This window comes from Lingula anatina, chromosome 7, assembly GCF_051362555.1.
Source record: "Lingula anatina isolate TDL-2025a chromosome 7, LinAna3.0, whole genome shotgun sequence".
NCBI classification, from domain to species: domain Eukaryota; kingdom Metazoa; phylum Brachiopoda; class Lingulata; order Lingulida; family Lingulidae; genus Lingula; species Lingula anatina.
The window spans coordinates 5,360,252-5,373,708 of NC_141773.1; the positions used below are offsets into that span (position 1 = coordinate 5,360,252).

At 35.7% G+C, this 13,457-nt stretch overlaps 1 protein-coding gene across 5 annotated transcripts; it reads right to left on the reverse strand.

The window, feature by feature from the left end:
- Positions 1-415: 415 nt before the first annotated feature.
- Positions 416-12,427, reverse strand: LOC106170153 (uncharacterized). 5 transcript variants are annotated; one of them, XM_087016889.1, is made up of 4 exons: positions 12,385-12,401; positions 8,888-9,003; positions 2,806-2,940; positions 417-2,460 (listed from the first exon to the last, which is right to left on the reverse strand). In XM_087016889.1, the coding sequence occupies exons 3-4, from the start codon at positions 2,899-2,901 to the stop codon at positions 730-732; spliced, it is 1,827 nt and encodes a 608-aa protein (XP_086873015.1). In that variant the 5' UTR covers positions 2,902-2,940; positions 8,888-9,003; positions 12,385-12,401; the 3' UTR covers positions 417-729. The 5 variants fall into 5 exon arrangements, with proteins under 5 accessions (XP_013405353.2, XP_086873015.1, XP_013405356.2 ...); XM_013549899.3 differs by lacking the exons at positions 8,888-9,003; positions 12,385-12,401 and adding an exon at positions 4,313-7,637 and having other exon boundaries at positions 416-2,460; XM_013549902.3 differs by lacking the exon at positions 8,888-9,003 and having other exon boundaries at positions 12,385-12,427.
- Positions 12,428-13,457: the final 1,030 nt, after the last annotated feature.

Sequence of the window (13,457 nt, forward strand, 5' to 3'; positions counted from 1 at the left end):
TTAGTGAAGACGGCACAAGGTCACCCGTGTTATTGTATAAAAATTAATTCCTACAAGATGGCAGGCTTTTTTTAAGTTGACGTTTCTTGTTTGTTTGAATATTTCAAAGAGTAACTTAATACTGCCTCTTAAAAATAATAGCATTGTTTAAATAAGTTCATCATTTTGGTACTGATATTAAATCATAAATGTTCTTTTGTCACAAACTGTTATTTTTTATACTGACAGATGTCATCTGTCTGAAGTACATCACTAGCTGTTAGTCTTTGGTTGGGAGCTGTTGTTGGTGACCTCCCCTCTCTCCAGCCCTCTAAATACTTCCCTCCTGTATCAAAATATATTTGGTGTAAACATTTCAATCAGGAGTCAAAAAGGAGTTTTATGACTTTTACTTTAAAAAGAAAAAAACTAAATAAGGCATCAATAAGTTCTTAATCTTTTATTCTATTGAAAATTTTCATAATTGTTATTACAAAAATAATTTTTAAAATTCTTTAAAAATTAAACATTAATTTACTCATGATCCTGAAATCTGTGGATTTTTTTTTCAAATGCAAAGAATATAGAAATGTATTCATCAAAACTCACTTTTCGTTCAGTCAAAATATACATCACTTATGAACAGTTGCTTAATCAATGTTTAATCACATCAATAAAATTTGAATATTTGTCATATAATAACTAAAATTGTTATTATAAAACCAATTTTGATCTTTAAAGTTTAATTATTTAAGCATCAAGGTTTTGCACTGAGGAAATCACAGTTTCCAGTTTCTTCCTGCTTCGCTTCACGGGGATATTGTACTGTCTCCATCCCTTAGAGCCCCCAGGATAATGTTCTGATATCTTTACATCACCAAATATGGAAGTCATTTCACTGGTCTTGGATTTAATTGCTCTCTTCTTAGACACAGGCGCCACCTTCTTTTGATTATTCCTGGCACCACCTGTTTTGGCAAGCCTGGCATTGAAGCATTTTTCACACTCACAGTTTTCAGGAATGTGTTCATAGTATGAAAATACAAATGCACGAGACACATTAGTTCCCAGCATCCATGGTTCCTCAGGGAGGACACGAAAACGTGCCTCGTTAAGTGCGGCAAGATAGGCATCCCTGTGTATGTCAGTCAGTGGCAGCAGATCTTCACTGGACTGCTGTGAAAGGTCTTCACCTTCATGAGCCAAGGTCTCTCCTATGGGTTTATTATTGGATTCAACAAAACTTTCACCATTGGCAATTTCCTGTTCCTCCTCCACTTCCTCTTCTATATTGTTCTCAAACGTAACTGTATTACTATCATCATTTTTGCTTTCTCTTTTATCCTTCTTTTGACGTTCGGAGTTTTTATCTTTAAGGATGCTTTTCAGTAAGAACTTTTCTATATCAGGTGAGACAACAGGGGGAGTGTCCTCTATGCCATAACGATTATACAGCAACTGACCCGATTGTAAATCTGACATGTTGTCCAGCTTTTCTTCATCTTTTTTCTTGCTCTTACGTCTCTTCTTCCCACAGTTCTTGCAAAGTCCCCCTCGACCCTTGCGAAACTCTTCTCCACACTCGCACCAACCACCGCCAGAACTGCCCCTTGACTGGGACATCATGGACGCCAGGCGGTCCCTCCCTTGTTTCTCCTTTATGTGTGTATACAGAAGGCGAGGAGGCGTGTCATTCCTTATGACTGGCTTCTCATTCGCTGCCTGAACTTGAGTTATGAGACTTGTTTGCGAGTCCAACCTTGATACATGTGGCTCTAACTTTTGACTGTCATCATCAGTGTAAAAGTATTCAGACTTAACACCGAACTGCACCTTTCCAGGTTTCTTTTTAGAGTTTGCCCTGCTCGAAGTCGTATTTGAGGGTTCTGTCATAGAAATGTTTGAAAGAGAATTTTCTGCACTGACTGCAGCCACTTGACTAGATTGTCCAATTTTATTACTGTTACTCACTGAGGTTTGCTGTCCATTTTCCCTCTTAGGATTAACCTGTGTAGTCACTTTATTGGTCTTAGAGATAGAGGGCAGTTTGACCACACGCTGGTCCAGTGCACTGTCCAAGGACTGACCAAGAGGTTGGCCATTTTTCCTCGACTTGGGGTCATCTAGGGTGGTGTCCAGGGACTGACCAAGATGGTGTCCCTTTGCAGTTCGCCTCCTCCATGCGTCATAGTCGTAATCGTCACTGAAATCTATCCCTGAAAGAACCATGGACTCATCAGGTGCAATTTTCTTGCTTTCTTTGGTTTTCTTCTTTTTGGTATCAAAGACCCCATCTTGGCTGTATTTGGCATGGTTTTTGCACTCATGAGAATCATTTGGAAAGAAATCACACGGGTGCTCACCCCGCACAGTACGGAGGCCATTCTTTAGATGGTCTAGAGCAGGGTTTCGGTGATGACCATCAGGATCTATATGAGAGCACCAGTATAGGTAGTCCACATTGAGGGGGTGCCGCTTTACCTGCACAAAGGGAAAAAATTATTTTTGGATTAAGTAATTTAATAATAATCACTTCATAATATGCTTTATTTTGTATTAAAAAGTAACAGCTAAGCTTTCCCAGCCCCAAATTGATAGTCAAATACCAGTATCATTATTAAGCCCATGGGCAGAGAAAAGAATTTATCATTCTTAATAAAATTTATCTTGAAACAAACATTTTATGATGTTTGATTATACAACCATTTATAAATGAGAGAATAACTATTTTCACAGTTTATCATAAAATTACTTGAAGATACCATTCAAAAAACATTGAAACAATGACACTGCATTATAAACAGGTCACAACTACTTAAAGCATACCCTGTGGCTGTGACGGACTGTTTGTTGCGACTGCATGAGCGCTGCCACACGGCGCTGCTCTTTGCGCAGCTGTGGCAAATTAAGTGGCTCATGCATCGCGAGGTATTCCTGGCGCTCATCGGTGCTCAGGTAGTACTGGAAAATGAAGTAAAAACACAGTGAGCTTTTCACAAATTACCAAAACAAAGGGCTGTACTTTGTTAGCAAGGAGGATTTGGTTGACATTTCCTTGAAAAAATGCCCCTTTATGACAACAGGTTATGGTTAGCATTTGCTTGATAGTCTCAAAATTGCCGTTTATGATCAGAATTTGGTTGCCTTGAAAAATACTTTTTATGACTAAAGGTTACGGTTAGCATTCAGCTGCTGTTTCAAAGAAAAATATCACTTCATGATCGACAAACAGGTTATGAATACAAGACTTAGTGTAGACTTACAGTTGATATTAGTAATTTCCTTTTAAAAAATACCACTAAACAATGTATGTGTATGATCGGAAGCATGCATTGACGTAACAGTAAAACATGCATTGATATAACAGCTGTTGTTTGCAACGGAGAAAGATTATCATTGTCTTTTTAGGTAAGATGAGGAGATCCTAGCTCAATATGCTTAGAAACTTCATTGTTCCACTCGTTATAGACATGAAGACACTCATTAGCACGATTCTATTTCGTATCCTTTATTTTTCATGATTTTAAATTAAAATTTAAGAATTCATTTCAAAGGAGTGCATTTTTAGATCAATAAAACATATTCACAGAAACAGCAATCAGTAAACTAGAATTACATGAACCTCATAAATGTTGCTTGTGTGGAGTCAAAAATAGTATGGATGTGGGAGTCTAATGATCTGAATGATAAAGCAACGGGATAGCTGCAGTAAGTATAGGAGCACTTCAAAAGCGAGTAAAAATACTGAAATATTGGAAATTTAGATAGAATTTCATATTAATTCAATAAAAAAGGATTGGATGCTTCCTGAAATATGTTGGAAAATGATATTCAGTTGCTGAAGGGGAGATTTCCCAAGAAGAAGTAAGATTTTTACTGAAAGAAATAAATGAGAATGGCCATATCTAACACGGAGAAAGAGAACACTGGGACAGAAATAGTTTGTCCTTCACAGTCTATAAATATGCTAATCCAATCTTCATACTCCTAGACATATTTGTTGTTAGTTTTAAAATAGTTCATTATAGCCATGGTAATGACTCAGTCTTTTCAATGGGGAAAAATCATGAATTTTGTACTTTTTCAAGATATCTCAATTTTTTCTTACACACATGCAAAAAAAAGTAAAAAATAAAAGAAATAGCATCATTAGCAGACACGGTCTACTAAAACCAATGTAAAACCAAAAGGAAGAAAATGAGTATGCAGCAAAACTCTCCTTGTTGGTTCTGTTTGAGTTTCCCTTGCCTACCTGCTGATAATTTTAATTAAACATTTGAAAGTGTGGTATACATTCAACTAATACATCTATAACATCAATGGCATTTCCTACCTGTAGCCACGTCTTTGTCTGATATGGGATACAACCCTCAGAGTGAGCTATTTCTGCCCAGAAATGGTCCATATCCATCACTGGAGTGATTCAGTTTAACAGTATGGGAGCAGATTCTATAAGTCTATCATTCAGTGACCAAAAAGCTTGGCCCTAAATTGTTTTTCAAGTCTTTGTGATTTTCCTGTGTGACATATCTCAATTTGCCCTGGTAAATGGCAGTTTGAAATATTTAAATAAAGTTCAATAATAATTAATCAGGTAATATTTCTAAATAAAAATTTTAATCCACTGCATACTATTCCCAAATGTCTAGGCAGTGTAAAAAAAATCCTATGTGCACAGCTTTGCATGTGTTCTCTGAAGGTGCTTCGTACGTTGGTTATGCTGGTGGTCCCCGTTCCGAGGGAAGCCCTTTTCAGTTTTCGTCCAAGTACTGGTTCTGAATATGTCGAAATGGTCAAAATTGATGACGTCCCTCCAGTGCAAAAGTGCAAATCTTCCGTTCTGATATGAGTGTAACAGTTCAAGCCTCTTGAGTGTTCAAGTGCAAGTGCTTAATCTACAAGGCATTTATGTACCCACTCGCCTTCTCAGACCTCTGGCAGATTCATCTGACTTGCAAATTGCCCTCGTCATGTGTATTTGACACTGGATATCAGCTCCCCACTCAACACTTACTCCAAGCACTTACAAATGACGTCAAAACTATCAAAGAGGTGTCACTTCAAGGTGAGCCTTTTTTCCCTGATTCTAGGAATGTTAGTGATATGCCTTTTTTGTAAGTTTTTTCATTCTGCTTCTAGCTTCATAGTTATCTGATTTTAGAGATAATCTGCAATGGTTTTAGAATGCTTTATTTCCTGGAACTTAATTGATTTTTGTTGAACCATGGATAAAATATGCATGCCAAATGGTAAAATGATGAATAACACATAAACAAAAAATCAATTATGATGACTCTTTGCGTGTCTCTTGCCTAGATTGGTTAATTTTTCCTTTTACCCTAAAATATCTTTTAAACAACTTACTTTTTTTTCATTTTCCCCTTCATTAAACTTATCATTCGTTTATTTTTGCTGGCATTTTTTTTAATAAACGTAAAATCAATTTGGTCATTAATATGGAAATACCACTAACCAAATATAACGCAAATAATTAGTTTACTTGTCAAGGCTGTATTTGTGCAAATAACACCCTTCAATTTTTAACACCCTATTTCCTGGATCTACTTATAATTTTCTATACTGTGTCAATGAATATGAAAAAAAAATTCACAATGGATGTAAATTACCATCAGTGCTTTATCAAGGCTGCATATATTTACACCCCGAGTTTCTGGATCTACTTATAATTCTCTATACTGTGTCAATGAATCGAAGAGCAAATTCACAGTGGATGTATAAATTACCATCAGCACTCTGATATTCAGGGTGATTTTGGAATACCAACACAAACCTTTTCAAGCTACCCTTCATTGAAAATAACACCGGTTCTCACTTGTAGATAATTACTTTGCTTACACAAACCCTAATTAACACAAAAGAAAATCCAATTAACAGCAATTAACACTAATGTCCAACTGGTAATGCCGACTTTCCAATCCTAACTCCTGTGATATTTCCCTTAAGAAAAACGGCCATTCCAACCTCCTAAAAGAATAATTAACCTTTCCTTGTCCAACACGGACTTAATTAAATATTAATTCACATCAATCAATGTTAATTTTCCCTCAGGACATGAGCCGTCTGACAAAATCCCCAGAGAGGAGGCTAACACAGCACAATCAATCTCAGTTATCAATTAACAGCACAGGCCAAAATTCCCAGTAAAGAATCAGCAAGAATAAAACTTTTGGGTTTTTTAATTTACTGATAAAACTACGACATGGACTCGGCTGTAGACTGTACAAAATGCGCTAAGTCTGACTTACTAAGAATCCCCCAGGTGAATTTTGTTTTAATAGTTGCCAATATTTTCAGTATGGTAACAAATCACTGGATAAAAAATACTGACTTACTTTACCCAAAACAGTTTTTTGTTGGTAACATTGAAAACGAGGATTTGAAACTTCCAAAAAGTGAGTTTGCTCCATATTTATGAGCAACACAGCATCTTGAAAAAATAAAATAAAAAGAAGAGATGTGATTTGAAGTCTTAGGCAATAATGCTGTAGCCACTTTCCTCAGCTGGGATGGTTAAATATCAAATTCAACTGATAAGACTGTCACCTTCTTCACCTGTGATAGATACCCCCTACACCTTCATATCTCTAATATTTGCTACTAATCTTCAATCCTAGCTAAAGATTTTTCTTAAAATGGATGCAAAGCACCCGTCATATGAACTATCAACTACTTCTCTTCGTCTGTTTATCAAGGCAATAATTACACTTTATAATTTGTTTCATTCTACTGGTATTGTTGTTAAGCAAAAATGTATGATTATACAAGACAATTACACTGAAGTCACTTTCTTCATGAAAAGATTGTGCATAAATCAAACAGCATTTCTACCATAATTTTCCTAAATCAATTTTATGCTAAAAACAAGCTCTATTTCATTGATAATTAAAATGTCTTATCTCACTGCTCCAACAAAAATCTTTCTTAAATTTAAGCTGTCTGATACAAATGTTGTTATATAAAATTTAAACAGCTGAAGTACAACAAAATTTTATAACAATCATAAAATGTCCTCAAACTAGCATCTGTCCATCTACACACTTGTGCCTCAAATGCAAGATTATCAAGTCCTTATTTTATTTGTTTCTCCTAAAACTTGGCTGCCATAAAAAGTAGATAACTTTTCAAGATGACGCTCCACTCGCCATAAACTCCCAGCCTGTTTCCAAGTTCTTGACAACACACACAAATGGGTGTGGTTTCACTTTTACACCTTCTCCATCTTCTGCGACAAACACAGCTGAAGACGTTTCATGAAATCACCATCAGCAAACATCAAATCATTTCAATAAGTAGCTCTCTTATCGCTGGACTTCAATGATACTTGTCCTTTAAAAACGGAGATTCACACCTCCCTACTTGGTGTAGCTCAAGAGAAAAACTGCTGCTTTTGGAAACAATCAACATCTAAATCATTACTTCAAAGAAGCATTCCTCATCAATGTACACCACACAGAGCTCTGGTTCCTTAGATACTGTACTTCACAATCAATTAAACACCGCTGTCCAAGAGGATGCCTTTTAAGTGCAGATCCACTTTGTTCTTTCTCGACCAGTAATTGCGACCAGTAATTGCACGTAGAAGTTATAGATTAGTCCCCCTGGCTGGTAAGTATGATCTTGGGGGAGAGGCGCAGAAAATGTAAATTATTATTAAATAAGATATGTCTGCTACGTCTTATGCCCGGATAAAACATTAATGCTTGTCATTATTGTTTTATATCTTATTTCCCTTTTCCCAAACTCATTTAAATATTTAAAAATATATATGAAAAAGCGCCTTGTAAAGCACCAAAATATCAGCTGCTTGTCTCTCCCTTCTTTTGTTAAGTGGGACTGCCATAAAACACAGCCACACAAATCAATACATGAGATAATCTGATTTAACACCTGATGTACTGTACTGCTTCAGGTTTCATCACTTTTTCCCCCCAAAAGAATTTGCAGTTATAATCTGTCCAAATAAGCAGTGAGAGTGCAGAAATGAATAAATATCACATACAGTATAAATATCTCACAAATCGTCAAACTGACAAAATACAGGAGTAGACCTGGACAAGGAATGTTTGAACAAAGAGAAACAAAATAGTACATTAGCATTTTCTATTGTGGGCCATATTTTTATAGCCCCTCCATAAAAAGATCAATAGTTTTACTGTTCTACTTGAAACACCACTAAAAGCCTGTAATTCAACAGGCTTGGGGGTGCTTTTGTAGTCCAACACATATGACAAGAGGAGAATAAATATTTCCAGACTCATTAAATAGTACAGGTGTGTTAGACAAAAAAGGTTATTGATGGAGATTCACTCTAAGGGACAAAACTCGGGTTGTTTGTGATAGGAAGACTATCATTTGAGGTACAATGGAGACGTGACAACAAATGTGTGACTGAAAATTGTTACAAATGAAGCTCTTCATCAAGCACTCAGCACTGTTCTAGGTTCGATCAAGTACGGACTGAGGAGAGAGGGATGGGGGGGGGGGGAGGGGACTAGGGCAGATGTGACCTCTCAGACACCAAAATCAACAGGGTGGAAAGATACCCTTTTGAAAAAGATGGAGGGTGATTGCAAACACATGACAAAATTTTCTGAATGATTTTTTTCTGAAGAACTCGATCAACATTTTAAAACTTTTTTTTTGACTTGGTACACATACTGAAACATTTAGCCTTTTAAAAGTCAAACCCCAATAGGTAAATAATTTTGAGACTTACATGGAATCCACTCATCAGACTCACAGACAGAAAAATGACATACCTGTTTAAATACAAACCCTACTGTCAAAACATGTGTTGATCTAGGTCTTCAGTCACCATGACAAAATACCAGTGACTTTAGGATCAAATACACCGAGCTTTAAAACACACACTTCTTTCTTCTCTCACCTGTTCCTATCTAACCTCCGTGTTCTACAGTATCACAGTCCAGCCTTTGTTTCCGCTGCTTCAAGTCAAGTATCAGGATAGAGTTACAGCAAAGTCTGTATCATCTTACCCATAATCTATAACAAATCAAAGCAAGGAGGTTAAGTACCCCCTCACACAGATGTTCACTTGTTGACTTTAATCAGATTACATGACTGTCGCGGTTGTGGATTTGGGGGAGGGGCCACTACAGGTATATGTCCTGCCTTAGCTATCGGAGGTACACATACCACCCCCCTTTACCCTGTTCTCCCTCCCAAGGGAATAATTCTGGTGAAATGTGATAAAACCAAGCAATTTTTATGTACCTCTGCCCTACATATTACACTTAATCATTTTTGACAACAGTTGTATATTATGTTACGTTTTGTGAGCAATGACATTTCCTCTGACATGTCATAAAAAAACCTTTTTGAAAGCTGGCAATTCACAATTGTTTCATTCACATGAGATTAAAAATATGGCAACTCTTATTTTCATCCAGATTTACAGCACAAAAAGATATACATTTGTATCACATCCATCAGAGAGCTCTTTCTCCTGGTAAGAATTATGCAATTAACTCTGAACAAGAGGCCTTTTTATTGGCATACCTTCTAAAAAGATAACGCTTGAAATCTCATTAAAATTTCATTTAAATGTCTAACTCCTATTGGTATATTGTTACAGTTATTACTTGAATATTCCTATGCCTAGAGACATTTTCACTTAATCTGACAGCATAATGATAAAATGACAAGGTTATCCATTAATCTTTCCTTAAGCAGTCTGGGCGAGACCTCGTCATTTTTATATCTCACCGAGACTGAATTATCCTCCTTGCGAACTAAATGGCACATCTGTAAGATGAAATTGATGGATTGGTTACTAACTTACTCATATGGAATTATGCAGCATGTTAATGTTAAACAAAAATAACTTGGGCACACTATCAACTATTGCCTTGTAAGGTAGAATATCTGCAAATCTCAAAATAAATGGACAATAATAAAATCACTTAGTTTCTGCTTGAACATAATAACTTTTTTTTCTTTTTTTTTTTTCATCCAGCTATTTCAGCCCAACCCTTGACTAAAGCTTAAAGAGGTATTTTTGAAAACCTGAAGTCTGAAATGGCTAGGGACAATTTTTTATGTCTGCGAAAGAGAACACAAATATAAATGCAAATGTTAGTGTAACTATACCAGCATGTGCACACAATTTTATGCCTTTTCATTCACCTCTCTTATATATCACCAACAAAAAGTGAATGCAAATAGACTTAGGCTTCATTCACATGCAATATCTATTTACTAAATTCTATTTTCTATTCGCGGTATGTCTTATGATCACGGTCTGTGCCCTATATATCCGGCGGCGTAATTACTGGCAGCGTGAGCCAGTTACTATAAGTTACCATAAGTAACTGGCTTGTGCTGCCAGTAATTACGCGGCGGGATATTCAGGGCACAGACCGTGATCATAAGATGCTGCGAATAGAAAATAGAATTTAGAAAATAGACATTGCATGTGAACGAAGCCTTAGAGATTCCTTTCACATAAGGGCTTTAGGCTGAAAATTGGTCTAAATTTTATGCCACAATTTCAGTCTATTTTGACCGAAGATAAATCAATAGTAGTCCCAGTAGAATGACATGCTGCACTTGTTTTTAAATCTTTTTACAACAACAAAACCATGACTAATTTTTCAGGTCAGTGCTAACTTTATTTAGGTAGATCACTATGAATACACCCAGTCTTGAACTAAAGAAGACCAAATTTTTAAGCTGAAATTCTTTTGGGAAACGCAGCCCCCAGGTCCAATAAAGTGTTAATGTGGCAAAACGTTATAATGGTGATAAGAAAGGACAGCCAATATCAGATGTTCCTTGCCATCTCATATTGGAATTAATGTACACAGGGATGAATATCAGATTAGTTGAAAATTTAATTACGTTACCAAGCCCAGCACCGCATGAATTTTAACGCCTACCTTCAATAAATAGAGATATATCCAACTCAAAAACAGTCATAAAGTATTTTTGTTAAATCTTTAATATGAAAATTTGTCATTTTTCATTTGAGAAATACGTATTTTATGTTTGATTTTAATGTATTATTTTTAATAGATTAGGAACATAAAAACCTAAAAATAGCATCTTCTTCAGGGGGTATTTTAGATTGTAAAATATCGTTTTTTATTTACTTATCATCATTACTTTTTACTTACCTATTTGTCATTACTTTTTACTTACCTATTTGTCAATTAAGTTTATTTTTTATTATTGACATTGTTGAAAATTTTGAACTATTCTTCAACTCTGCACCACCCATTCCAGTTGATTATACAGACACTTCATTGATCCAAAATAATTTCCATTAAAATGAGTCAAAATTTATACTAAGCGGACCTTTGTAATATTAATACCTAAAACAATCCATTTGTTACACAAATAACTCTGTAGAAAGCACAAGTGTAAATTTGAACAAAGACTTAACTTCCCCTCTCTAACTGCACAATGTGAGTGTTAAGAGCTTCAAGAATTGGGTTTTAAGTGTTAAGTTTTTCAGAAAGATCTAAAGGCTTGCAGGGAGAGTTAAGTATTGTGCAAAAGGAAATGTTTTGATGAGCAGAGATATGGATTCCCTGGGTTTTATCAATGCATAGGCTTTCAATGGAGGATGCTCCTGGTAAAATGTGTGGGCAAAAAGAAAGCTTTGGTCTGCTAAAAGGATAAAGGCTTGTATGTTTCTGCTTTCAAGCAACTCTGATCAAAAAGGAGCATCCATATTCAGTGTGAATTAATAAAAGAAGAAAAGAAAAGAGAAGAGGAAACTTAACAAGAAAGGCTGACTTGAGCCTTCAAAGCAGAATACATGATTGAAAAGTCTACGGATTTCACATAAAGAAAAGTTGGAGTGTGATCTTTTAAATGATTCATCAACTGTATACTATGTTTATATTGAACAAAAAAATATACTCATTTTGGTTTTTAAATAACTCAAAATATAAGTTTTTTCCGCCTGTCCATGAAAAAAAATTAATTTCTGCTAGATTTTACTTTTTTAAGCTGTTTCTAAACATTCCCCAAAATTGCTACCAACCCCTACCCCACCATTATGACTGTAAGTGAAATAGTATTCTGGGAAGAACATAGCTCCTCAGGCGTAAATGTTTTTTTCTTTGCTGTTTTTGTTTTTTATCTTTGAAATACTCATCTAACACTGTATAAAAGTCCCTATTTTGATGAATTTTAATAGCGAATCCAGACCAACCAAAAAGGCAGATCCCTTAGACCCATCCCGCCCTCCCTTAACCTCAACCAATATGAATATTTTATCATTAAATTACATAAGTTAAAGCTGCTGATAAGGTAAAGCAATGAATATTCTATAAACATTAATGGATGAACTATTGCTCCCAGCCATTTGTAAAATGTTGTTCTTTTTTTCATAAAAAAAATTCAAAAGAAACTTACCTTATTTCATCAGCAGCATGCAGAAAGCTGAAGCGTTGAAAAACTAGAGGATCAGAGAGGCGATACCGCCTCCGAATATTGTACCACCAGCTGGAGCAAGCGCATTCGTATAGACCCCCACATACACAAAATAAGGGGTGCAGCCACCAGTCTTGTGCTTGACAAGCTGTAAAAATGCAATCAACAAGAATTTTCAAAATATGCAAAAAATATATATAACTAAAAATGGTGCAATCAAAGTTAAGTTCATTGTAAGGTAGGTCAAAGGTCAATTTCAAGGTCACAGTAAATTGCCAGTATATGACTTCCTATCCAACTTCAATAGTAACTATGGACCTATCTCTGCCAGTTTTGGAGATAAAAGGGAAGCAAAATTTGCAAAGTTCAGTTCATGGTGAAAAGTAGGTCAAAGGTCAATTTCAAGGTCACAGTAAGATTGCCAGTATATGACTTCCTATTCAACTTCAATAGTAACTATGGACCTATCTCTGCCAGTTTTGGAGATAAAAGGGAAGCAAAATTTGCAAAGTTCAGTTCATGGTGAAAAGTAGGTCAAAGGTCAATTTCAAGGTCACATTTAGATTGCCAGTATATGACTTCCTATTCAACTTCAATAGTAACTATGGACCTATCTCTGCCAGTTTTGGAGATAAAAGGGAAGCAAAATTTGCAAAGTTCAGTTCATGGTGAAAAGAAGGTCAAAGGTCAATTTCAAGGTCACAGTAAAATTGCCAGTATATGACTTCCTATGCAAGTTCAATAGTAACTATGGACCTATCTCTGCCAGTTTTGGAGATAAAAGGGAAGCAAATTTTGCAAAGTTCAGTTCAAGGTGAAAAGTAGGTCAAAGGTCAATTTCAAGGTCACAGTAAAATTGCCAGTATATGACTTCCTATTCAAGTTCAATAGTAACTATGGACCTATCTCTGCCAGTTTTGGAGATAAAAGGGAAGCAAAATTTGCAAAGTTCAGTTCATGGTGATAAGTAGGTCAAAGGTCAATTTCAAGGTCACAGTAAGATTGCCAGTATATGACTTCCTATTCAACTTCAATAGTAACTATGGACCTATCTC